The 27,280-nt window shown below is 42.1% G+C and overlaps 1 protein-coding gene across 1 annotated transcript; it reads right to left on the minus strand.

Moving 5' to 3' along the window:
* Positions 1-1,602: 1,602 nt before the first annotated feature.
* On the minus strand, positions 1,603-27,280 carry CDCP1 (CUB domain containing protein 1). Its single transcript, XM_053965494.1, has 9 exons — positions 27,189-27,280; positions 14,531-14,734; positions 12,864-13,220; positions 11,219-11,587; positions 8,790-9,017; positions 7,740-8,120; positions 7,058-7,423; positions 5,756-5,837; positions 1,603-4,632 (listed from the first exon to the last, which is right to left on the minus strand). Exons 1-9 carry the CDS (start codon positions 27,262-27,264, stop codon positions 4,182-4,184), a joined length of 2,514 nt encoding a protein of 837 aa, XP_053821469.1. The 5' UTR covers positions 27,265-27,280; the 3' UTR covers positions 1,603-4,181.

A 27,280-nucleotide genomic window follows, 5' to 3' on the forward strand; every position in this document is an offset into this window, starting at 1 on the left:
TGCTGTGTGGTGAGCGAGTGCTGCTCTGTTAAAGTATCTTTGACAGGATGCATCATTGCAGTCTTTCTACAGCTGTGACTGCAGCAGTTGTACCAGGACAAATGCACATATCTGTAATACAAAATGCACTCATAAATGGAGCAAGGAACAAAGCAGTTCTTTGGGTCTTTGAAGATCCATCTTGCCCAGAAGCATAAAGCCTGGTTTGTGTGTGGCAGTGTAGCAATTCTTTAAGACAAGAAGTGGATACAGCCCAAACCACAAAAACCACCTTTTATGTGTTAAGTGTTGCTAATTGAAACAATTTGTCATGCTTCATTTATGTCAAAGAAACTTCTGGCATGTTGTTTCAAAGTCTTTGTAAAAGGACTGTTCCTTCCTCCAGGCTGGATCAGTTCTTCACACCACAATTCCTCACTTTTAAAGATCACTAAATTGGATGTAGAAAGATACTTATACTCAAGAAATATATTCTCCACTTTTTGTTTTTGTTTCCAGCTTAAAAGTTTTTGGGGAGGCAGATTTGCTCCCACCTTTGTGTATATCAGTCTGCAGTTAGATGCTGGCTGGTGAAGATGTGCATATGAATGAGTGATATCCATCTGGTGTTTAGCTTTCTCCTTCCTCCCCGCAAAACATTCAAAGACTTAAATGTTTTCTCTGTCACACTCACAGGTATCCCAGCATAGCTTCTTCAGAGTAACATGATTTTGTCCCCCCCAGGGTCAAGGAGTTGAAGTCTGTTCATCTGTTGTCGAAAATAAAAACTACTTTCTTATTTCCTACTGGTGCTCTACAAATTTTGCTGTAATGCAACAAAATAGCAACTTGGCTTTTGATCTGTCTGGAAATGTAACTAGACTATTCAGAAACAAGCTTAAAAATAAACCAATTACTGAGTATTTTGATAGCTCAAGATTGTCCAAACCTTACAAATTCCAAGCCCAAGAAGCAAGAGGTATCTCTTCTGCTTTGTTGGTTTGGGCAACAAAACCCTGAGCTTCTCTTTGCTCTTCAAAAGCAAATTACATTTGGGCCAGGAGTTCTGCAACTGCTGTCCTCCTATGGACACCCACTTTCAATTAACAGCTAATTAGACTTAGAAATTTTCATTTTTAGATAAAGACCACTGCCAGGGAATTACTCCAGGATGGCACAATTGCAGTAAAAATGCAAATGATAAGCACTTGCATCGACATTTGTATGAAGTGGCAGTTTTGGAGAAGGTCTAGGGACTGGATGATCCTTGTCACATTTCCCAAGCCTTCCAAGAGGAGATCTCATTAAGTCTAGGATCCATCCCCAGCAATTACTGGGATCCTCAGTAGTATGGATTTCAAACATCATTTTCTATGTGCGTTAAACTTGCTCCAAAATAAATAAATTCATAAATAATAAAAATCCCCAAAAGAGCAATCAGTATGTACTGATTCCATGAGCTTGTATTTAGAACAAAATGGGCATCATACATTTCCATAAGGGTCCCTGCTGGGCTGAAGGACTGTTCATAAAATGTGCTATTATCCCCGAAAATAATTTAATTTTGAATTCAATTTTAAGTGTCAGTTGGACATAAATAAATTACAAACATCTCAACCCCACTGAGAAGCCACTGAACTGTTTATTTTTATATGAAATGTACAAATATTTTACAACCCTTCTCCTCAATGATCTGAACACATACCTTTAAAAACAGTCATTAACAGCATATCACTGGCTATGCAAGAATAAGGACATGCACAGTGAGCAGTTTACTCTCCCAGGAAACCAAGTTCCCTAGAAACCCCTTTCTATTTTCCAGGATGATGGCATAGCTACCAAAATACTTCAGCCTGAGTTCACACACACACACAAAAAAGGAGATACATTAGTTACTCCAGTTGGCAGTAGCATTATTATTTATTTATTTAATAATAATAAAAAATTAATTCACAACTTAATGTAAAACAACTGAAATCTATGCCTGAACTCTTTCTTTAAACACACCAAATAAGCATAGTGAAAGTCAACCTTAGACTGGGGACATCTGTAAACTAAGGTTTATACTGCCACATGAAAAGCCGAGTTAAAACAGAACGCATAAAAGTATCAGTCAACAAGAATCATGTTCTCAAGGATCAAGAGGCTGTGAACAAAAGCCCAGCCTCCATTATGTTTTCTTCATGTTGGTTACAAGGAACATGAACTAAACATTTCATCTAAGGAACTGCAGAAGTTGAGATAGAGGGATGAGAAAGCCTTGCATTTCTATTACAGACTATTCAATAAAACAGAAGTGAGGAACATTGACCAGACAAATGCACAACTGACTACTCTGATAAAATTGTTTTTGGCAATTCAGTTACCTGAGAAAAGCTGATACCAGTATTGCAGAAATCTTTTATGTTCTCAAATGACATCAAAACAATCCAGTACACTTTGAAATATGTGATCCCAGTGAGTAGCCAGAGATCTAGGGGTACACATTTCTGTATTGAAAGTGATAAAAATAAGCAGGAAAATACCTGAAATAATTAAAGGCACTTTTAGTTGGCATGTGTTTTTGGTATATGCTACAGAAAACTGTGTCAGGTATGACATTATACTGAATTGTGTAGAGATCCAAGTAGTATTAACACACTGTTAAATACACACACTTGACCAAATAGTCAATGAGCAATGCCAGCGTAGTTAACACAGGAAGAAGTCCACACTTTTACTTAATGTAAACAGTAAGGTTTCTAATAAAGGCATTTTAATTTTAAATATTATTATATGTTTAGCATCATTGCGTGCAACACCTGTCTGAAAGTTTCATGTCACTGTGTATCACTAGGCCAGAAACAGCCACGGTAAGGTATTTGGAGAGAAATTCTCCAGTCATTGAGTCTAGTGCTGCACACAAAATTACAAACACCCTTAGTAAAGTGTACACCTGAACAAGGCAGATGTTTGTATATAAAAGGCAATTTCATTCCCACAAGGAATCTGGCCCTCATGTAGTCAAAGGCACAGATACTGAGGGGCATGCTAACTACAGCACTTAAAATGAGACCTGATTTCAAGAGATACCTTTCAGGGGCAGCTAGACAACTGAAGTGTAAGTTCTGCCAGAAGTCAAGAACTGTCCCCACCATCATAACAACATGGTTGCTAAATTCAGACTGATACACCAAAAAAAAACTTCTTAAAAAAACATCTAGGCTTTTGTTATGGATTCATTGATTGCATTTCAGAGATATCAGCTGCTGTAAACAATTTTCTTTACCCTGTATTTTAAACCTTAGTAACAGGTGAAGTGAAAAGCACTGGTAAACAGCTGAATGACCACATCATTATATCTTTATTGAATCCTAACTCTCACTTGAACCAAAAGTGCAAGGTATTAGTAAAATGTGAATGTCACAGGCACCTGAACAGAATCACAAATTGGTTTAGAGTTTTGAAATTGTTTTTGTCAAAGAGCATATAAAACAGTCTTTGGTGTAAGCTCACATGGTGCAATCCAAGTATAACAACATCAGCTGAAACTTAGAGAAAGCCCATAACTTATCTTCTGAAGGAGAAGAGCCCAAGCTCAAGTGATCACACTGAACTACATGCATGGAGCTCTTCCAGTAAGCATACATGGTCTTTCACTACAGTCACACAGCCACTGGCATGCTAAATCTGATGGATTTTCAAGCTGCAAGCGATGGAAAGGATGGTCACCTTTGGTCAGATACTAGCAGATCGCCTGGACATGTGCAACCTGGAGCTGCCTTGAGACAGTGATGCAGTCTGCATCTTCTAGGAGTCACCAACCAACACTCAGACAAATAATGGTTTGTGAGAGGAGGAAATACTGGACAGAACACTCTCCTCACTACCAGAGTCCAGTTTTAAGATGGTGGTTAGGAATTAAATTTCCTGATGCCCATATAGTAGAAAGCAGAAGCACAGCTTTGGCACCTGTTTCACAACCAGGCCTGGAGAGTCCTGACTGATACTGAGTTTGCTAGGTGTTCACTTTAAAACCGAAAGCTATCAACAGCTGAAGTTAAAAAAAAAAAAAAGGACAAAAAACAACTGAAAACACACACATGAAACAAAACAAGATAAAAACATATTTAAAAATAACACTCTTCTTCAGTATGTTTTTGTCTTGGGCCACTGTCCTTACACCTGTGTTTCCACAGGAAACTGCTATACCTGGCATAAAATTACTCCACTAAACCATCCTGTTCCTTATTTTCCAGCAAGGGCACGCTTGTATCTCCCTTATCCTTTTTATTTGCATCTCCACTGTCCTCTGACTGCCCTGATTTCTGATGAGCAAATGTGTAAGTGTCTTGGTCTGCGTCTGTCAGGGGCAGAGGTTCCTCCTCGGTGTTAGAAGAGCATTTAATGTCCTTTCTAAAGGAGAATGGAGGTGGAGAAGGTGGCAAGCTACCAATGGGTCCATCAAAAGGCCGGTAGACATCGACTTCTGGAGAGACTAAGCCATTGGACTCCTTCAGCAAGTGTCCATAGACCACAGCATCATCAATAACTGCATAGACATGAGATTCATTGTTTTGCCTCCCTTTTCTGAATAAGCCTTTTCTTCCAGGCATCTGGGTGTTCACGTTAGCATTGTACACTCCCACCATGGGATTCTGGGTTTTCTTCTTCCTGTTACAGAGGTGAAATTGTTAACAGGTCAAAAACAACATGTCTGGTGTGTTGGAACTCAATAACAACAGCTTCTGTTCACTCATCCCAACCATACAGTGTCAGGCAGTCTACCTGGATTAAAGGCTTTACTTGCAATTTTGGGAGAAATAACTTTGAGCCTAGACATTCTTTTTTAACAGAGCAGAAAAAAACTTGATGCTATTTGGCTACCCACTGCTGCTCTGCTGACCCTGAAGTTTGCAAGATTAACTCCAATGGTCTCCCAAGCACTGGGGTCCTGGCTGCACACTGTACCAAGTCCCACAACATCCACTGGCATTAGTAAGACCCAGAGACCATTAGATCCTCACAAAAACAAGGCTGTGTTACTGAAGACAAGATAATGGGTCAAAATGAAAGTCAAATTAAATTTTCTTAATTATGTTTTCCTGATTGACTGACCCTAAATTGGAAAGAACAAAGGCTGAACTTAAGACTTTGAAGCCTGTAATTGTAAAGTCTTTGCTGTGTGGCAGGAAAATGTGCTCCTAACTGCACTAGTCACCATATTGCATAAATTCATTCCAGCTCTACAGCTTCAGGGCCAACCATCTTGACAGCACTGAGCGTACATGTATCAGAAAGACCAGGCTACCAATGACTTCAGACTCTGCTTGTATGAGTAATGCCATGCATGTAAGCTTTGCACAATCCACTTCTCTCCCCAAGGGCTCATCTCACAGAAAATTGCTCCCACTTGATGTAGAGTCATGCATGCTACAGGCACATTCATTGAGATTTCATGTTGCAGGGACTGCTGAGGAGGTCCAACCAACACCTGACTCAAAGTACATCCGAAAGCCTGCACTTAAGGCCAAGGTAAGCAGTGCTCTGCAAGTTGAAATAATGTGACTCCAGGAATGCTGCTCTGCTCTTGAAGTTAGTCAATTTAGAGTAAAGAAGCATTCCTGGGGTCAACACTACTTCCACTACGCCGTCCTCATGCTTTAGACCCTGGTTCAAAGGATATCAACACATGAAACAGAGGGCCCAGCAGCTCTCCCAAAATACCCTCTTGAACTGCTAAGTTACCCTCTTGAACTGCTAAGTTACCCTCTTGAATGCTGAATTATGAACTTACTTCTTCTTAACACAGCATACGGCCAGCCCAATCACTGTGAGAACTCCAGCCCCGGCCACCACAGCAACTATGATTCCAAGGTCTGCAAACAGACAAGGAACAAGGACACTGAGTAAAAGAAGGAACACCCAGCTTTCTCCTAAAATCTGTCTGGGTCTGAACCCCTTTAAGAGATTCTAAGCATAGCAGCTGCTGGCAGAGCAGGAGTTCCTAAGCCATGCTTGCCACAGGGCAACACAAGCCATTTCCAAGAGACTGGAGGCCAAGCAACAACAAACTCCTCCTGCTGGCAGTGGAGCACAACCAAAAAACCCAACCAACCCACCCACCTCCAAGAGTTTTTGATACAGCGCATGCACTGCTAAACTTACTGACAGCACCTCACATGTCTCTGTCTGAATAGGCAAAGAAGAGATGAAAGCATAGAAAGAAACAGAGAAGGATTCAAGAGAAATAATAGTGGCATTTGCACAGATTCCCCTCAAAACCATCTTTCTGCTGAAATAGGCAGGTTGTATTGACCTGGGGTTTTCTAGGAGTCATAGAATTGATTAGGGAAGTCCAGGCATAAGCAAAGAAAAATGCTGCAAGTTTCAAAAGAAGCACAGATTGAAAAAAAAGATCAAAAAATTAGAAAGTGCAAATGAGAAGCTAATTTACATCAGCAAAGCCTACCCTAAAAATGCCCCCTCATATTTTTTAAAAAAAATGTTTATGTTTCAGGGAGATGAAAGAGAACAAGAAACAGAATTTGCTGTTAGCAGTTAGGGCCCAATCTCCATTAAATGGTCAGACTTGTCCTAGGGAGGATTTTTTGCTCATGTGAACACTGAGACTAACTGAACTGCTAACATGAAGTGAGGACTACTTGGATGAATAAGTTAGCATAATCAAATCCCAAGCTGTTCACTAGGTCTGTGACCCTGGAAGGCAAAAACATCACTTGATCTTATTACATATTCTGTCTGTTATCTCCATTTAGAAAAGCTAAATTAATTTTTTTTAAATGAAATCTAGTCTTGCTACCTTGATCCTTGCCATTTCTTGTGTCAATGAAAGAAAACGGAGAAACACACCTCCCCCCCGCCAAAAAACCATACCACATTAAAACCCCTCCTTCCTCCACAGCTCCTAGAAATACCAAGCTGAAACTCTCTGAAGTTTTCGAGGGACAGACTTTTTCAAAGGCAGGAATCTCACAAACTGCCTACACCCAAGGAGGACCATCATCCATTACTGTTACCTCAAGGGAAAGCAAGGAAACAAGCAGAAAACAAACCACCACAACCTTACAGGACTCACCTATCTGCTTGTCAGCAGAAGTCACCCAGAACTGCAAGGCCAGCTGTGTCTTATCCACAGGTCTACAGTTGGAGACGTTCACCCAGAAGTTGTGGAGCATATTTCGGGGCTGGGGCAGGAGCTCGTCCTCGCGGCGCACGATCTCCTCTGCTCCCAGAGTCTCTTCCTTGATGTTGACGTAGGCACGGCCTGTCTCACAGGCAACACCCATGCGGTCCTCAGAGAACCCGAGGCGGGCAGTTCGCTTGCTGGGCACAACGATGAACCAGGATATGGAAACATAAGGAGGTAAACCGTGAGGCCAGTTGGGAGTCTGCAAGTAAACTTTAGCTTTTGGATTTGGACTCACAGTGAATATGCACTCATCTGTAGCAAAGGGAAAGAAGAAAACTTAGTTTTGAGTATTATTGTCCTTCCTCACATCAGTGTTATCCCAATAAATACAGACATACCTGCAGAATTTGCCACAATCAACTACCCACTACCTAGAATACAAAGCTCCTTCTCTCTTCCCGAAATAAACCACATCACTAGTTCAGATAAAGATTGATTCTAGAGTCTAGTCCTAGAGCCATTGCTAAATAATTGAACTCTTAATTTCTGTTTATCCATAAGTGCCTTAATAAGCCTATTGAGAGATCTATCACCGTACAACAAAGTAGTATAAAATACACTACCTTACCTTTAATATGTGGCACAAAAGACATTTTCAGATCCTGAGGGATAGACTCATTGATGAATCCTTTACCAAATGTTTTTAAGGATATCGTGATATTATTCCTCATCTGAATCTTTTCAATAGATCCACCGGGACAGAATACACCAACATTCAGCTCTGTCTCTGGGGTGGCACTAACAATGCTGTAACCATAGCTCGTGTTGCACCTCTGCTCTTGGACACGTTGCTGAAGTTTCAAGGACGGATACGTAATTTCTATGTTGATCATATCAGTGGCCAAAAGCTTCCAAATAAACATATGCAGTCGAATTGGCAATCCAGTAATAGCCTTAGGCACTGAAAGGGAATAGATCCTCCTCTGACACCAACGGATATCCATACAGCCTGCAAAAAAAAAAAAAAACAACCCAAAATCCCAAGGGCTGGGTATTTCTTGCAGATGAAATACCTGGGCACACACAGAGTACTGTCAGGTCTGCAGACCCAGATAAGCATCTATCTAAAGAAAATATCCTCTCTTAGTAACCTTTATCCAAATGTGTATTGTTTGTATTTAAAGAGCTTTCTTTAACAGGTGCAGGACACCAAAGAAACTAACAAACATATTCACTCAAGATATACCTACTGACTAGGACATTGCTGCAGACTAGTCAAGGTACAGATACTTTGAATCTCTTTTCTACCTGTAGTTGAAAGCATATGGGAAAATCCTACATCAAGGAGACATGCATGCAGAACAAGATGCACTCCTGATGGCAACCTTGGTCCTGTATTTTCATGGGCAGATTTATGGCTCTCTGGTTCTGTTTCCATAATTTACAGGGACTTAGGTGACTTCTATCTCTTCCCTTCTAGGAATAGCTACACAGTTTCTATTCTTAAAGGTAGAATGATGTACTGAACAAGGTCACCTCCAGATTCATTGTACTCAACACCCGGTTTCTAACCTCAATCCATTTAAAGCCAAAGCAAGGGAGCAAGTTTGGCTGACCCCTGGGGAAAAACATGCAAAAGCATTCCCTAAGAAACAGCATTAAGCCACTTTTGTAGTACCTATGCCTTTTTCAGCCGTGATCCTCAGCCGGGACAAGTCCTTGCACAGAAAGGAGATCTTGTAGACAGCACCAGAGGTTAAAGTCAAGACACGGTCACAGGTGCGAGGATCCTTGCAGATCAGGCATATGGGTTCAGACATGAGAGGGATGTAGCTGGGCCACCCTTCCAAGTGTATTGTCACAGTCATGTTCTTCTCCTTGCTCAGGTCGACCAAATGGGTGACATCTGCAACCAAAAACACCCCAGAGCAATTACAGCCAAGAAGCACAGTGTGAAGCAGAACTTCCTTCACCTCTTCTCACCCCATTATATGAGCAGCTGTTACAGCAAGTACTTAGAACATCTGGAAGGAGAAAATAGAAGGAAAGAAGAAAAAAATGCAAGTGTAGTTCATAAAGATTGACCGTCATGTGGAAAGATATATTTTGGATCTATGCAACATCCTGATGCTGTTACTAAGACACCTCTCTCTGATGCCAAAGAAAGCAAACAGCCAAGTGGAAGTGTCCCTGCCCATGGCAGGGCAGTTTGGAACTGGATAATCTTTAAGTTTCTTTCCAACCCAAACCATTCAATGATTCTACAAAGGACAGGGGGAAAAATAATATATACACACATACTCTATTAGTACTCTTCATTTTCTGGTTTTAGCTTTAGCTACAGATCTCAAAGTCATACACAAAAGTGAATAAAATAGCTTTCTCCTGTGTGGGAAATCAGGCAGACAAAAAGGCAAGTGGCCAAATGGAATTATCCAAGTCATTGGCACAGCCAAGCATGTAACCTAGGACTCCTACTGCAAGGTTATAATTTTTCAGAATGTTTTTTCCTGCAGCAGCTAAACACAGGAAGAGTCAGATCAAGAAGTTATTGTGACTGGTAAGAGCTATATTTTCTCCTTATTTAATGACAAGTACCACAGACAGCTGTGGAATACCCAAATGTTTGGGAAGCTTTGAGAATATGCAGATAGCAATGCATTTTTAATAACAGCAATGTTGCAGATGGCAACCTGAGGGTTGAATTTGAATCTTTGATGGAACTTATATAACTACAAAATCAATAATGAAATCCTATAAAATCCCTAGAGAAACCACTGTTGTCTCTTAAATCCAAATGGTTTATTACTTGCATTTCAGTCACAGAATGACAACCTGGTTTTAATTTTTTACGTGATTATCGTCTTGTCTACTGGCCATAAATATATTAAAATTCTTTTTGCTTTCCAAAGAAGAAGGGAGATAAAGCTGATTAACTGAATATAATGTTTTCATTCTGTCTAGCTTCCAAGATGCAACACACAGTAAATGTAAGCAAACACAATTTTGTTAAAAACAATTCTCTGAGGATTTGCTGTTCATAAACGGAGCCAGGCTAGACAGACAAAGAACAAAGAATTGTAACCGTGAGATGCTACAGATCCTTTCTGCATATGTGACTTCAGGGCACAAGACATTCAAACCTTATTCTCTCTAAAATTACTTAGAAAGCCTCTAAGTAGCTCCTGACACAGTGGCAGTCAAGCGTGGACTTTCCTTCACCTGCTCTTCTGCAGTGAGTGCACCTTGATTATTAACCTTCACCTTGAACTGAGGTCAGAGCTGCAAAGTCAGAGGTTAAATCAATAACACCATGGCTCATTACCTAAATAGGCCTTTTATTTCTGTTTTTAGAGAAATGCTCTGGTATTACAAGTCATTGTGCTAAACCAATTGGAATTTGAGGCTAGAAAACAACAAATAAAATTTCTTCTCAATGTAGAGAAAGAAATGTAAAAAACATCCAAATATGTAGGGGATATTATTAGTGGAATGTCTTACTGATAACTTCTGTGTTTAATGTGACTTCTTCACACTTGTTGATGTTCAACCTCCTCTAGGAAGCAAAATTAGAAGGAAGAAAGGAAGGGAAGATGCATACTGAGGTCATTAGTAATACAGAGACAATTTTACACCTCTCATTTCACCAGTTAATGCCACAGATCTTGCTACCTACCATGATAGTGGTTTCACCTTGGTAGGTGCAACTGCTCATGCAGGAAACAAAAAACTGGGTTCACACTTTAAAGAATGATCTTTATCTCATGTCTGAAAGCAAAACTGTTAAAGGCATTTTCCAATTACATGATTCAGGTGCTGGAAAGGGGAAAGGAGTCTCCATTTTTAAGTTACGGTGTAAAAAATACAGCAGCACTAAATACTCCATTGCAAATTGCAAATTTCAGCATTGCTGCTTGCCTTGCTGTACGGGTGGCCAGTGGTACTCTGGGCAATAAAACAGGCCTCAGCATTGCTTGGCAACCTACTTAAACTCATAGAGGGACTAAAGTTCAAGGAAAATAACAAAAAGGAGCATTTATCTCCCTTGTGGTTGTCAGGCCAGACATCTGTAAGCGAAAGCAACAAAAGGGGCAGGCAGGTACTTACTCTCATCAACCTGCGGGTGCTGAACAATGACTTGGAAGAGCAGGCGAAGAATGCCCGGGTTCTGGGCATCCTGATCACAGCCCTGCAGGGACATGTTGAAACTGCCAGCAATATTGGCAGGCTGGCTGTCGCTCAGCTTGAACACCTCCGGGTTGCTGGGGGAGCCGGGAATGTAGTACTCCACCCTCTCCTCCTTCCTTTCGCAGTTGGAGAGGCTGTAGTTGTGGAAGAACACACTTGCTCTCATGTTGGGAGGAATCACAAACTGCCACGTCATGAGCTCGTCTTCTGGAAAGCCCAGCGGGTAGTTAGGGGACATCAGGGTGATTGAAGATTCCCCCTTCAAAATGGATTCAATGATGGATAACCCTAAAACAGGGAGGGAATCACAACATATAAAACAAGTTCCAGTTACTGAAGACACACTGGCATATCTAGCACCCAAGAAGCAGAGTCTTTTTATTTTGACAGTGAGATCACCCAATCCACCTACAGGTTAGGTTATTACAAAACACTCAGACTAAAACATATACTTAAGTTGATTCTTATGTCTTCAATTAGAGAAAAGGTAAAGAATGTATTAATACTGCATTTGCAGTTTAGCAGGTTAACCTTTCAAGTACACGGACAGACAAGCCTTTATTATTGGCAAAGGCAAGATCCTAATTCCTATTTCTACATTTGGATTTGCAAGAGCAAACACACAACCTGATAAATGCTTCTGCTTCACTGGATTTTGGGAAACAAAAGATGCAAGCTTTTATAGGAGCATGTAGTTCTCTTTACAAAAGCCTCCTAAATTTAACAAAAGCACACCAGCAAAATGCCTCAAATAGGCATAATAAAACACAGATGTGAATTGTGCAGGCTGTGTAAGACACTTTATCCTTGGATGACTCTTGGCAGTGTGAAGTTGGGTACATAGAAATTATGGTCCCACTCTAGGACTCCAGTGATGATATGCAAGTGCAAGGAGTGCCAGGAATTACAAAACACTCGTGTTCTAGAAGCCTGAACCTGGACCAGGTTTCTTTTATAACTGATAGCAACAACACTAGAATTCAAGTGCAGAGCAAGATTTGTCATGAGATCACAAAGTAACCCACTGATTGCTGTATAATATTCCAGGTATTTTAGGAAGATTATTACACAACAGTTTACAGTACTGTGCAGGTTCAAACAGATAAATGTATTTATGCAGCCTCCTGTGCCTTCCAGGCACTGCTTCACCTTTTCCCACAGTCCTCTCCGGAAGAGAGGTATTGGTTTGAGGCTCCAGAAGTTAAAGAAATTTTTTTAAAAATAAAGAAGCCCAACTACACACTGCAGCCAGCAACAAAATTCTCTGGCTCATTCTAATTATACTACCTAGTCTCACCTAGCTGAATGCACAAAAACAAGAAAGCAGGTATGTTTAAGTTTTACAAAGTTTAAAGAGATTTAAAATTATTTATGTACTTAAATATTGACTCCAGAAGAACACCATCTAACTAAACTAAAGATCATACAACAATAGATTCCAGAAAAGACAAAGTAGAAGGGAGTTAGGGATAACAGCACCAAAACCGGAAGGTTAGCTGTGAAGAAAGGTTGAAATAGGTTCTGCTGCAATCTGCAGGAGGCAGCTGCACTACTCTGTACTCACGTTTTATGGAAGCCCTGTTGGCTATGTTGAAGCCTGAGGTGGTGAGAGGTAAGTGCCACGGGAGGTGCAGGGACATGACAACTCCTCCCAGCAGCTTGATGCGAGACACGGAGCCATTCCTGCAGAATGTGCCAATGTTGACCGTGGCCTTATCAATACAGCTGTTGATGTTGTAGCTAACGGAGTCTGGGCACGTCTCTCCTGGTTCAATCTGTCTTAGCCAGGAGGTAGAAAATTTTAGTTCAAGTCCAGCTTTTGTACTTGCCTTTACGTCCCAGATGTAAGTCCTGTTAAGGCGAGGTAGCCCCGGAGGGTAAAGATGAACATCTCCAAAGGGACATGGGCCTGACACACAGTCTAAATGCAGAGAGAGAGAGAAGAGCTGTGATACATTCTGGAAAGCATTCAATTAAATGGGGAGTTTGATACGTCCCCTTCCTTGCTATTATCACAATTTTTAGGTTGCACTCATCTTTTCCTCTACATGCACTAAGACACTCCTGTAACATGGTCACAGGCTGTCTCCAAACAGGACTCCCAGCCCACAGAATAGACAGAATAAACCTGCTTTAGTCAGGCTGACTAATAGGAGGGATTCATTGTCCCTGGTATTCCATCTTGTTTGCTGGAGAATTTAGAAGGTATTTAGTGAATAGGGCAGAGTCTGAATGGGCAAAGGGACAAATGCAGTGTCAAGAGAGCTGGAAATGACAGATCTAGAGAATCCATTTTATCCCATGTCTCCCAGAGAGTTCCTGGCAAATCATTAATCTTTAAATTTTTTACTGCTTGCCATGAACTGTTTTTCTTCCCCTGGTGCCCAGATGAACATCAACAACTGCCACTGAAGCATTCTGGGGGAAACCCAGAAAACTTTTATCTGAAAAATCCAAACAATTGATTGACACTCAAAATAAGTAACTTGAATCCATGTCTAGGCTTCGACTTAAAAGAAGAAATATCACAAGTGTGTCTTGCAAATATATGAGATACAGTGAGCGTTACTATCTGCATGAATCATATGAATAAAATTCCAAAACATGAAGAGAATTATCCTTGAACATCACCCCAAAAATAATGAAGATGTTACTAAAGACTGAATTCCCAATGAAGTTTGGGATCTAGTTGAGAAGTAGCACATGTTCATGCCATTAAAAAGTACATACACCAGGGACAGCATTCAAAGCAGAAGAAGCTTTAGTAACACTTCTGAATTTACAGTTTCTTCACTTCAATAATATTCATTAAAGATAAAGAAACATGTGCAGGTCTTCAATGTTTCTGCTGTCCTTGTAGACACAACCAAGCTGTTCAACAAATACATAATATATTATTATAAATGTTCAGAGGCTTTTGACAGGAACAAAAAGATTCTTTGATGGGTTTATAAATTGTGGGAAAAGGAAAGGCAGCAAGGAATTAATGCAGCAAACAGCCTTCTAGCTGTTTCCAACACAGCCAAGTCAATATTAATTCTGCCAGCTGCCATACAGACTTCTTCAGCTTGCATAGTTGTAGCAGTAATTCAAGGTTATTTATCAGTGCTCAAAGATTTCTTCTTACCTAAGATTATGGCAGAAACCTTAATACAGCAGCAGGAAAAAAAAACACATGGTTTTACCAGAGGAAAATTACCACTGGGGAAAAATCAAAAATCTGTATCTTACCAATACTTTTCTGAATTTCCGTGATGAAATACTTCTCTGGAGTACTACAGGTGAAGGTAAAAGTCACATTCTCCCCAGGCTTTATCCTGAGTTCAGACACGATGACATTTTTCATGCGGATTCGACAGCTTGGTGGAAGACTGGGTTTCAGTTTAATCGTAACTGTGGTGTTGTCCGCTTTATGAAGAGAGATTGTAAAGGAAGCTAAGAAAGAAAAAATATATAGAACAGAGATGTTTTGTTACTAGCACATATGAGTAACACCAGGCTCTCCACACTGCCCCACAGATGCCACAGTGTCCGAATATTAGAATCCCCCTCTCAGGAGCCTCTGGTATTGCACCAACAGAAAATGCCTCCTCTTTTCCAGCACAGACAACATAAAAATATGCTTGCTGCATGTGCCCAGGAGAGGTATACAGGGAATTTGTGCACAATCAGTTCTGCTCCAATTTACCCTCACCAGTGTAATTTATTTCACATTTAAAAAGTAGCTCAGCTTTCCTTCCCAATTTTTGTTCTCCTGATTTTTGTTTTGAGTTTGTTATCACACAGCCTGCCTCATTTCTGAAGGCACCCATCAAGTCACGACTCAATTCAGGAAGTTTATTCAGCAGCCAAACAAAAAAAAAACGAGCTTCAACTTTAATCCCAGACAATGGTAACAGATGAATTTGTGGGCATAGCTCAACAATTACTGCAGGCCAGACAAGGTATTCCAGCAATTCCAAAAGCACATAGCAACAGATATTTTTAGGTGCAGTCATGGCCCTCTCCCACCCTCCACAACTCATTCCCTGAAGGTACAGGATGTCTGTGCAGTGCCCCTCACCAGCACAGAACACATCTGTGGCCTGAAACAGACCAGTTGTGCTTGGACACCTCCTCTCCATCTCTGCCACGACCATCACTGATTCACAGCTTTTGGGAAATACTTCACAGATTTTAACCTATCCTCAAGTACTGCCAGATGCAGGAGCAGCTCTCACAGGAAATACTGGAGCCACTGAATAAACTGCTTGTTGAATAATCTTTTATTTTATGGGTAGCAGTTTATGAAAAAAAAAAAAAAATGACTCAAACGTGACTGTCTTCTAAAAATATACACACAATATAAGAGACCAGAGAGTACTGACTGGACATTTAAGATGACTATTATTAACTTCAGTTGGATGCTTAGCAAATATTGAGGCCAGCCCTGGCTGAAATAAGTGCAGTTTGCAGTGAAGTCAACCATACCCTAGCCCCAGGTGAAAATCTGACGACAGGTCAGACAGTAAGTTTTTCTGCTGCTTGTTTTCATTGATCTCCATTCCTTATTTTGGTGTATGGAAGATAGAAGCACCAGCACAGAATCACACAGATGAGGAAAAAAATCATGCATATAAAAAATAGTAAGAGATCTAGAAATAAGGGTACCCCAAATTCGGTTCAAAAACATCTCTGCCTTGAGTGGGACATCACACAGGGCTGCATGACAAAGCTCTGCCCATATGCCAGGTCGGGAATCCTCTTGCTCATTTAACCTCAATGAGAGAAGATTTGTGCTGGTGAACCCAGCAGAGCAGTGCCCTGAGGGAGCCCCCAAAGCCATTCCAATTACAAGGCAGCAAAGCCATTCCAATTACAAGGCAGGAAGGTGTAGGAGAACAGCTGGCTCACACACATCTGCAGGATGCCCCAGGCTCTGTCCAACTGCTCAGCATCCCTGGAGCACCAGTCTGGTGCACACCAGCTGCTGCTGGTGCAGGGGTGACAAGGATGCTGATCAGATCCCAGACATGCAGGGGCTCACCTGGTGGGGTTGTGGGGAATGGGGCTGAACACACCATGGGAACCCTCGATCAGCAGAGCCCTCTAATGGCACACAGCCGCACTAGAGACCCTCAACAAACATACCCACCCAGCTCAAAGCTTCAGTCATCACAGCTGCTGAAAGCAACTTATTGCATTAGTGACTCAATTTCACACAAAAACCATCTGTTCTATTGAAGAGAAGTTTAAAATTTTGACTCCAAATTTTGACATGAATCTCATGGTTTTGCAGGGCCTGATTTTCACTGCAATGCTTTGCAAAAGTGCCGGGGACCAGCAGTCAGCATGGTCCATCCCTGCCACTGGAAACATTGTGGCTCCAGGTTTGGCAACACCAGGCATCAAAACCCCCACTGCTAGGGGGAGTAGGGCAGAATAGAGGACTCAGAGCCCATCATGTGCTTATCTGAGTTTTGCTGGTCTTGAGCCTTTTTGCAGCCTTTCTAGCTTTTCTACAAAATCTTGGAGTCAAAAGACTTAGCAAGTCCTTGAAACTGCCTTACCTATTTGCCTCCAGGATCAAAGGTTTTAAATGAAAATCTCAAACACCACGAGGCTTGCCAAATTGCAGCATATATTTTTAACCACAAGTTTACCAACCCTCTAATACCATTAGTGAGTACCTGTTCACTGAGTAACTTTCCTACAGCATTTAAGTGACAGGACAGTTCTCTGACCTGAGAGCCTACACTGCATTCTCCTACCTCTTCCAATGGCTGGCACACTTTACATCTGTGTTTCTGCCTTAGAAATGCTTTTGCAGAGGTTTTCAATATGGATTTTCCTGAGGAAATAAAAAAGATGATGGTGTAGCCTGGGAAATGCCTGTACAATGACCTTCCAAGCACACAGGGGACAATTGCAGGGACAATGTCCATAGGGTGGGGAAGAAAGTAAAGCTAAGCAAGCAGTCAATGCTGCTCTTCCTCATTCTTCAGGAGGAAGCAGTCTCTGGAAAAGAAAGCAAAACAACTGCTTCCAACTTAGCCCAGAGTTCTATTTTCAATACCACTAGGCTCTTTTTGGGTTCTCTTGGGGTTTTATTTTACAACACTTAGTGCACAAAATACCTTTGACCATGATGTTCATAACTTTTCCAATGTTTAAGTTATCCAGATATGATGTGTTAATAACATAAACCAAATAATTAATAACTGTGGACAAAAGACATTTCTTTCTTGCACAAGGTAATTGTCATACTCACTTTGTAAGTTCATACGTATTACTGAAACGTCTGTTTCTAACTCTCTGGTCAAACAGTTATCACTGTTCCTTTCCCCATCCCTGGGACAGCACAGCCATGTGGCCAAACTGGCATGACAGAGACCAGGACCACCAACAGCCAGCACTCCTCCACCACATGCTGGCACATGGCTCTAATTTTTAGTCATGAGGATTAAGTTCAAGCATAGCCTTAAGCACGTGACTAGTTTTAAATCAAAACAAATACACACCCTGAGCCGAAACCGAAGAACAGAAATTTTCAACACTTTGAAATAAGCGAAGAGTCCTACAAGGGTCAACACAAAGCATTCTCTTCCCCAGCCCCTGAAAGACCCAAATTCAGCTGCTTTCCCAAATTTGGAATTTTTTTTTTCCCCTCCTTTCCCTTCCTCTTGCTGACTTCATGACCATATAATCATTCTTCATTTGATCTCTCTGCAAGAATATCAAACATTTGTCAGGTCAATATTGTTTTCCAGCATAGATTTATCCCACTCTTCAGCTTTCCTAAATAGAACCTGCCCAAAATCACAGAAGTATTTTCAATGATCAATATATAGATATCATCACAGCAGTAGGCAAGAAGGATGCAGATCTACACGAAATCAGGCCAGCAAAGTTGCCTGATAGAAGCCCACATAAGAACAGACACCTTCCATGCATAAACAAACAGCTTGCCCAGATGAAAATCCACAGATAATAATTTTGGCCAGGAAATAAGAGCGTGGTGCTGTAATGCCAACAGCAGGCAGCTGCTAGGGATGTGCTAAGCTGCATTAGACTATCAAATCTAACAGGAAAAGTAGACTAAAAGAATCATGTGGGAAGTATATGCAGTGATCCCAAAGCCATTAAAAATAAATGAACAAATGGCTAGAACTCCCCAAACTACAGCCACACATGAGTAGCACGACAGAGGGACTACTTAAAGAGCACCTTCATTTCTAAACAGAGTGAGTCTCCTCATGACTCACAGTAGTCTGTCTTTGTCTGTGACTCCCACTGCACGCCTTTTTATTAGGATTACCAGTAACTGGACACATTTCTTGAAAAGAAGCAATTTCCACGCCTTATTGCTGCTGCACAGGGATGACACACAGGATATCCAAACTAACATGAGGAAGCATTGCCAAGCTGGTCTTGATTCCAACAATGGAATTGTTCAGCTAGAAGATGTTAGAGGTAAAGCCTGCAGTCCTGAGCTGGCTCATAGCTGATGCACACAGCTGATCTCACCCTATTCTTTTTTCCTCTAAGCCATTAGAGTTTTGCAGCCTCCCTTGGATATTTCATCAACTGCCCTTATCTCTATCTACACTCTCCCTTCCACAACTGGATTTTTCTACTGCTCATCTTCATTTCAGAATGTGCCTTTGTGAGAGTTTTCTCATCACAGCATCCCTCTATTACTAGTGTAATGCCCCTCTCTGCACAAACACAGCTTTTTCTTAATAGGATGATATTTCCAAACTTTTATGTTAGTGCTCAGAGCTCTTCCACTGGGGTTAGAAGCAAACTGCATAGTGTAAAAGAAGTTAAATCACTACAGAGAGTTGAGCCTATGTTTATTTACTGTGTTTGCATCTAACCAGCTAATAGTAATTTTAACATGTACATATAAATGTCAAAAGGACATTTTTCCTTTACAAGAGGGAGTGCAATGTAGAAGACAGCTGGCAAATAGTCAGGACAGTAGCACTCACATGGCGTATGTGTACGTATACATGAGCAAAGGACCTGGCAGAAGAGCAATTTTTATGGCTATGTAAAGTGCCTTGTTACACAAAGCAGGAGCTAGAACAGAGTCCAACTAGTTTTGGCTTGACAGCTGCATTTTATTGCAGTAATTTACCCATAAGGATCTATGGATTTTTCCACAAGACTTGACTAGGTGGATTAAAACAATCAAAAGAGCCCCAGACAGAACAAGAAAACAAACCCTACAACGAAGTCCCAGATGTTAATTTATCCCAGAATTATGTACAAAAACTGTTGGTTTGCTCATTCCAGTTAAATCACAGACTTGTTCCATGACAGCCATTTTTTACTGAAACCCAGCTGGATGGGGCTGACTCAGCCACCATTCATGAGCTGGAGGAGCCGGGCTGCTGGGCAAGACGAGTAGCAGCAACTTGCTCTGATTATGAAACATCTGTATCCAAACCCCTGTTCTGCCCCAGGGTGATCTAAACCCACACAACCAACACACCTCTCCAGAGAACAGGCTCGTTCCCTGCAGGGTATTGTGCCACCAACCTGGGACAAGGATAGCACAGGGATGCTGTTTGCCTCTACTGCTTGGCAGGCTCTCCTGGAGGCTCACTGCCTCTTCCGAGCCCCTGCAGGGATGCTGACCTGCAGGCACACTCAGAGCCTGCTGAGGTTATTCCACTACACATAATCTGCTGCAAGAGTCACGGCAAGAGGGTGGGAAGCAAGGGGTATAACACAGTAACTCAGTGTGGTGGTGCATCACCTCACCACCACACTGAATTCACACCAGTGAATTGCATCACAATTCACTGCACAGTTCACTCAAATTGGCCAAAAACACATGAAGGAATATTTGAAAGAGTTTTGCTTTGCCAACTCAGCTGTTTTGCACCCGTCTTACTAACATCTTTGACAATTTGAGTCCAGCTCTCCAGTTCAACAGCAGCAGCCAATTGCCCAAGCATCATCCACTCCTCCAGTCTCACCTGCAATGTAATCCAGGTGACTGCCTTCACAGTCTTCAAGCCCTTAACAAAGTTCGTCAGGGACACACACACTGTTTGGACTCCTCTCACCTCTTGAACAGTGCTGTGAGCAGCAAAAGAGAGATCACAAGCACCATCACAAACTACAGCCAACCCTTGTTCATTTAAATGTAAACTACTTTCTACATCACGTGATTATCTCCTCATATTTGGACCTGTCTTCCACCACCACATTTGTCCAGGATATAAGGTCCATATTTTGTGAAAGGATTACTTTCAGGGAATCACCCAGAAAATTACAGTGATAAAACCTGCAAAGCTTGTAAACTCTTAGAGATAGATGCTGCCAATAGCAATTATGCCATGGTAACCACACCTCAGGAGAGGGCTCCTGGGGGAGAATACCCATTCCTCAGCCAGCACAGAACAGCCCCCTAATCATCACTGATTGTTTGAACAGATAGCCAGGACAGGGATGCAAAGCAGGCGAGAGGTAGGTATTTTCCTCCTCATCAGGGAGGAAGGGCAGACACTTCTGACATAGTGATGTTACAAGCCATTCCAGCACAGTTCACCAGAGAATATCTGTCAGCACCCCAGGCCAACAAGGTTGCTTACTCAAAAGTTGTTAATTCATTAATTTGTAATGCCTAACAGGAATAAAGTACCTTCAGATTTAAAATAACTGAAAAAAAGCCCCAACAACTATACATTTCTGTACTTATACAGCTTGCTTTAGAACCTTTCTGGAAGATAATTAAGACAGTCATATAACTCGTGCAACAGATTTTTTAAAATAAGCTTTTTTTCACCACAAATGGGAAAGAGACACTGTTGACTCTCAGCTGCCTTTTCCTAATTATTATTTTACAGCTATGAAGTGGTGTTGCTTCTGTAGAGGTGAGACGGAGAGCTCAGCAAACCCTCTTTATTAGCTGATCACCAGCATACAATGTATAAAATGTTCGACACATGTGTCTGCACAGCTTGAGGAGAAAATGTCACACTGGCTGGAGGAACATTGACACCACACAGGTCCCTGCAGGAGCCTCCCTTGATCAAAGGGATGTTTGCTTGCACAGTTTTTTATCCCTACCTTGATTTAAGCCAGCAAGAGGACAACATCTCAGAGCATGTCTGAGCAGCTCTTCAGTCTTGGCTCTGGTTAACAAAGGTGTAAAAGCACATTTCGCAATCAGGGATCCCTCCCACACCAAACATTCTGCCTCAGCTCTTAGTCCCTCTCTTCTGAGAAACTCCAAATCATCTCTTTCCACTCCTCAAAGCTTGCTCTCTCCTCTTTCTCACAGCCAGGGACTCAGAAAATCCACAATCAACTCCAAACTGCCAGCATTATCCTACCTGCCAAAATAAGACATCAAGTAACCACACTCACTTTGTTCCCCAAGAAAGCAAAAGGCACAGCTCAAAGCAGGCTGCCCCATGGCACCCTTGTGGGTGGTTGTTAAAAGGTGTCCAATAGTATAGGCAAAACAGAGACCCTATCCCTGGTACAGGTGATAGATTTTTTTAAAAAAATCACTTTTTCCACAGTAATGGCAGCCTGGGCACTCACGGGCAGACTAGATCTTACTAACATACTTGAAATGCATATCTACTAGACACTATGGCACTTCAGCTGAAGGTCTTCCAGGAGGTACCATCAATACTATCCACACCAGGCAGGCTCAGCTGCAGGCAGCAAACCCTCGCCTCTGTCACCAGCCAATACAGAAACTCAAGATGTTGCTCTGCTCTGGCTGTAAAAGCCAGCAATGTACTAAGTGCAGCCCAGCCCACGTCCTTTCCTTCACACCCTGGTGGCACAAGCAGATGTGAAGCAAGAAGAAACTGTATGGTAACATCTGCAAGATATTTGAGAAGTTTATGAATCAAGGGATGGTGACCTGGCTCTACTGGCTGAATCCTAATAAGAGAGCACTAAGTCAGCAGCTGCTCTTCAGGAGCTGGTTAATGGTTTGGTTCCAACAAGCCAACCCCTGCTGCAGTGGGTGTTGTCCTCTCCAGAGCCGAGGTTTGACAGAGACACCTGAGCAGCACCAGTGAGTTGGATGCTGCCCCAGAAACTGCTGGAAGTGCTTTCTTAAAGTGATATCTTTAGTTTTTCCCCTAGTCAGGCAAAGGTTTATAAATTACAGAAATTATTAAAGGTGCAGATTTAAAAAAAAAATATTTTAACAGAAGGTTACAAGAGTAGTCCAACAAAAAAGCTCATTCAGATCAAAACTGGCATCCAAGACTATTGTCCCCATATTCTCTAGCTAATACATGCTTTGCTGCAGCTGAGTCTTTCTAGGACCTCTTCAAGGACACCAAGACCAGAAAAATCCAAAGGGAGAGCTCCAGTGAGCACCCAGAAGAGAGCAGGAGGACTTTGCTGCTGTAAGAGAACTACTGGTCAGCTCAGCTCAGAGGCACGTTCCACTCATGGCAGTGGTGAGCAGCACCCAGCTTCCCCCAAAGCCCCAGGAAAACCCAGCACCACCACTGATCCCACCCTGGCCACAACACGAAGGGGTACAACTCCAAACATAGTCACTGCTCTTCTGCCCAGGACTTGATGAAGGTCATGCTTTGCCATTAGCAATTACAAAAAGCAAATGAGAATGGGATCAATAGATAGAAACTGATGAAGAAAGGAGCTATTCAGCAGCCATCATCTACACTAATCTGCAAACACGTCATGCCTCTGTCACCCACAGCTTTAGTCAACACAGGTAAAGCCAAAAGTATCTTGACTTTGCTCTCAGCACAGGATGGTTCCTCACGCTATTTCCAATTTGAAATATTTCTGGAATGCACTAAAGTGCGAAGTTGTTCAGCCTCTGCCTAAGACTGAAGGCTTGGCAGTTGTGGATCACAAAGCTTTTCATTTAACATATGGTGATATAAATATCAATTAGGCTGGGTGATAAGGGCTAAATTAATAAACTGAACCCCAGCAACATTTATTTGTGAAAATACTGGTGCTGCTATTACATATTTCAAGTAGTCAGATTATTTTTCAGTAGTTTTCTCCTACTTTTTTTTTTTTTATTCCAACATTATTTGTAGATAAGATAATTTATATAAGCAATTAACAAGCCTGAGTACAACTGACCCAAATGATATCGGATATCAGGAAAGGTTCTTCCCTTACTTCATACAGCAAGCCCTGATTTCTGTCTAGAAACTCTCATTGCAGTATATCAGGACAATACACAGAATTGTAACAGAAACGAGAGGAGGATAACCTTCTAGCTAACAAAAAACTTCCTCCATGTTACAGGTCCATGGTGGTACTCTGGACATGAGATTCATCAGCCTCCAATCCTCTCACCTTGTTTCTCCCTTGACTAGTCCTTTGCCTTGAATCAGTGCCAAGAAATAATCCTTTTCAGCATACTTTCCCCTAATTATTTTTTGTCTGATGAGCCACCACATCAAATGACAACCCCAGGCACAAAAAAGATGCCAGCCACCTAAGGAGCCAGGCTCAGGAGCTGGCTTATCACATCCCGTTTCTTCTCTCCTGAGCCCCTTTGTAGCTAAGTGGCTGCTATTTGTTGGTGCTTCCAGTTTTGTGTACGAGTAAGCCCAGGACCAAGAGTACAGTTCTTGGAGGAACTTCATTCACACAACTCCAGAGACAATAACCTTACTGAGGATGTCTAGCAGGGAGGCACTCAAATTGGTGGTTATTTGTGCTGCTATGGACAATAAATTCAGCTCAGTGTATCAATCCTCAAATATTTTCACATTCCCACCACCTCACACACTCACTCAAGCCTTCCCATCACCTCTACATCCCTTCAGACTTATAGACAAATGCAAAACACACAGAGACAATGCTTACATCTTAAAAACAAACATTTCAAACACATGAAGTTCTGGAATTGTGAAAAGGGGGAAAAAAAAGGGAGTATTTTCTGGTAGAGAATTTAAGGTAGTAGTACCAGAACTGAGACACACTATAAATAATTTACTATAAACACATAAGTTTCTAGAGAATAAAACATTAGCACTCCAGACTGATAATAGCATAAGGCAAGCAAAAAAAAAAAAAAAAAAAAAAAAAAGTTACAACACATGTACATTGGTTGTAGTCTTAAAAGGAGAGGCTCTCAATCGAATGAACAAATGGTGATTCAGAATGGAAATAATCCAGTTTCCACTGACTTTCAGAAGAGAACAAACACGGACATTATTTATATTCTGTCAGAGCAGCAGAATGACCCTGCTAACAGCTTGGGGGTTTTTATTTTATTAAATGAAGCAGCTTTACATATTAAGACTGACGTGTGACTCAAATCAGTCAGTTGCCAAGAAAATAATAACTGGAGGGTAGAGCAAGAATCAACATGGTACTATCTCTAAATTCACTTATTATAACAATGACATTTTAAAGACAAAGCCCAGAATACATATGCAGATTTTATCACATTCATAAGGATACTTTAAAACCTGAAATGTTTATAGTTCATAGACAGCATAAAAGCCTGATTAACTTCATTATTAGTGCCTCAAAGAAATTAATTTTTAGTTGGAAAACACATTTTCAAAGGTCAGATATGCAATAATCCATTCACACTCCCACATCCGTGCACAGCCAGCACACCAAATACTTCTTTCTGTAGTTTTCCAGCTATAAGTTAGAACCAATCTTTCATTTGGTAATTTACTTTACGCATAAAGTTGCATCTCAAGAAAACCCACAAGCTCCTCTGAGGACAATGTGACCAGCCACGCTCGACCTACACCTTCCTACGGGAACACCGCTGTAATACTGTACCTGCTGGGAAAGGGTGGACCAGGGGGGTGAGAGGAGAAAGAACTTCACCAAGGACGACAAGAGACAGCTTTAGAGACAGGCACACCAAAATTTGTAGCCGCTCCACCAGAGCATCACCACTCCCCAGCAGGAGCCACGTGTGCCTCATACACACCCCACGTGCACACCCAGCCTAAACCCAGCCTTGCTGAAAGGGAGGCAGCCAAAACACAGCAACAGCAGAGCCAGTACCAACGTCAGCACCAGAGCAACAGGAACTCTTTAAAAATTACAAACTACGCAGGCACGCAGAGGAAAATCTTAACCTGAGCTGTCTTGGGCTTTCGGGACAAACCTTTGCTCAGGGAAATGTTCCAACAGTTTTGGTTGTGCAATAACAACAGCAGTTCCCACTGGAAGGAAGGACCCACGAGGTCTCACATGCCAAGAAACCCGGGAAGGCACCACTCCCCTCTGCCTCGTGTCCCGCTCACACCATCCCAGTCTTGAGTCTGCCAATCCATGCTACCAAGGTAGCTGAGACTGAGCCACCACTTTTCTGGGGGACTGGGGGTTCTCAAAGAGGAGGAAGGCATCACGTTAGAGAGTTTGAGAGGGTGACAGAGGACCCGGCACACAGGAGTGGTGGTGCTTGTGCAGACAAGTGGGCAGAAGCCCGTGGCTGGAAAGGAAGGGACTGAAGGAGGTAGGAAGAGGGGCCACCATCAGTGGCAACAAACCACAGGGTCTATCAGTGGTGTTTTGTGCAACTTCACTGTTACTGACTTTGCTTTCAACAGCAACTTCAGGATTTGCCAAAGAGCAAGGCCAGAGGTTGGGGAGGTCTTTCTCCCATGTTCCTCTAGATTAAGCTAAGATCCTTGGACGGTCTACCTCCTCTGCTTCTAGTGCTGACCCATCTAAGGTTTTAAATATTTGTTTACTCTGAAAGCAAAGCACAATTATTAAACAGCATTATATTTTCTTTTTCCTTTGAAGAGTCTTAGAGAGGCAAATTGCTGTTGTTCACTCTACTCAGAGGCAATACATTAAATGCAAGTATTTTATTTAAAAGACTGCACAGCTTGAAACTTAAACCTCAGGGCTGCCCAATTTCAAAGGAAACATTTCATGTGTATTGTTTATGATAATAATGGCCTGAGCTCCACTTCAGCAGAACCAGTGCAGTTAAAGGTAATAGGAATACTAAAAAGGCACAAATTTCACATCAGGCTCTTCAGGTAATTTACAGCCACTTCAAATAACTCACCAGTTATTTTGTACATAAGGACTCATACTTCAAAAGCCTTTAAAAGGACTGCTGATAGCAGTTAAACAGACTGCTTACACTTGAGGATGGGCATTTTTTGCAATCAAGCAGCTTTGGAAATTGAGGAAAACACCACACAGTGTCCCTGTGCTCATAAATGGAATTCTTTTAGGGTTGCACACAGGGTTAGATACATGGGATTTCAACAAGCATCCAGGAATTTCAAGAGATGCAGAGCTGGTAATGAGCATTAAACCATCTGACTCGGCTGGGCATATAAACCATTCCATTTCCCTGCATCTACGGCTCATCTGTCGTTCTATATAAATAATACCATTCTCTGCTGAAAAACTCGGGCAACTTCATGATCCCACACAGAACACAGTCCAGGGACCTTCTGCTCTTTACAGAGAATTCACTGCCGTCCAGGGAAAAGTACTTTGTGAAGTTACTTGCATAATCAATACTCCAGCAAGCAAGGAGGTAAAGCTCAAGAATTCTTCTTGTTAGCATTTTCAAAGAGAAAGAAAAGGGAGCGTTGTGACTAGAAGTGCTGAAACTGAAATGTCCCACCGCACAAACATTACGGACGCGATTCTACCCCACCACCCCCGCCCCTTTTAATAACTAATAGTTATTAAATCTAATAGTTATTAAATCAGCGGCAGCACACGGGGATAAAGGCAGAGTCACCAGTCTCTCGCCTACGGTGCCGCCAACTAAAGCAAGCCCGGGCTCAGCCGCCCACCGGGCGGGTCCTGCCGGCCCGGGCAGCCCCTGAGGGCGGCGGGGAGGGGATGGCAGCTGAGCTCCCGGTGCGGGTGATGGGGAACCGAGCCGAGGGTGACGGGAGCCAGTCCATCTTGTCCCTGTCCCTACCTTCCCGCGGGAGCAGCTGCGCCGAGGCGGCCAGGAGCGCGGCCAGGAGCGCGGCCAGCGCCCGGCCCGCCGCCATCTCCCCGCATGGGTCC

Source organism: Vidua chalybeata, chromosome 1 (genome assembly GCF_026979565.1).
Source record: "Vidua chalybeata isolate OUT-0048 chromosome 1, bVidCha1 merged haplotype, whole genome shotgun sequence".
NCBI classification, from domain to species: Eukaryota; Metazoa; Chordata; class Aves; order Passeriformes; family Viduidae; genus Vidua; species Vidua chalybeata.

What these genes read in the sequence shown, in the direction of transcription:
- CDCP1 (XM_053965494.1), bottom strand. Translation starts at nt 27,264, where the DNA reads ATGGCGGCGGGCCGGGCGCTGGCCGCGCTCCTGGCCGCGCTCCTGGCC. An exon ending in GCAGCTGCTCCCGCGGGAAG is followed by an intron (nt 14,735 to 27,188) that starts GTAGGGACAGGG and finishes TTTCTTTCTTAG; the next exon opens with CTTCCTTTACAATCTCTCTT. An exon ending in GCACCCGCAGGTTGATGAGA is followed by an intron (nt 9,018 to 11,218) that starts GTAAGTACCTGC and finishes TTTTGGTTGCAG; the next exon opens with ATGTCACCCATTTGGTCGAC.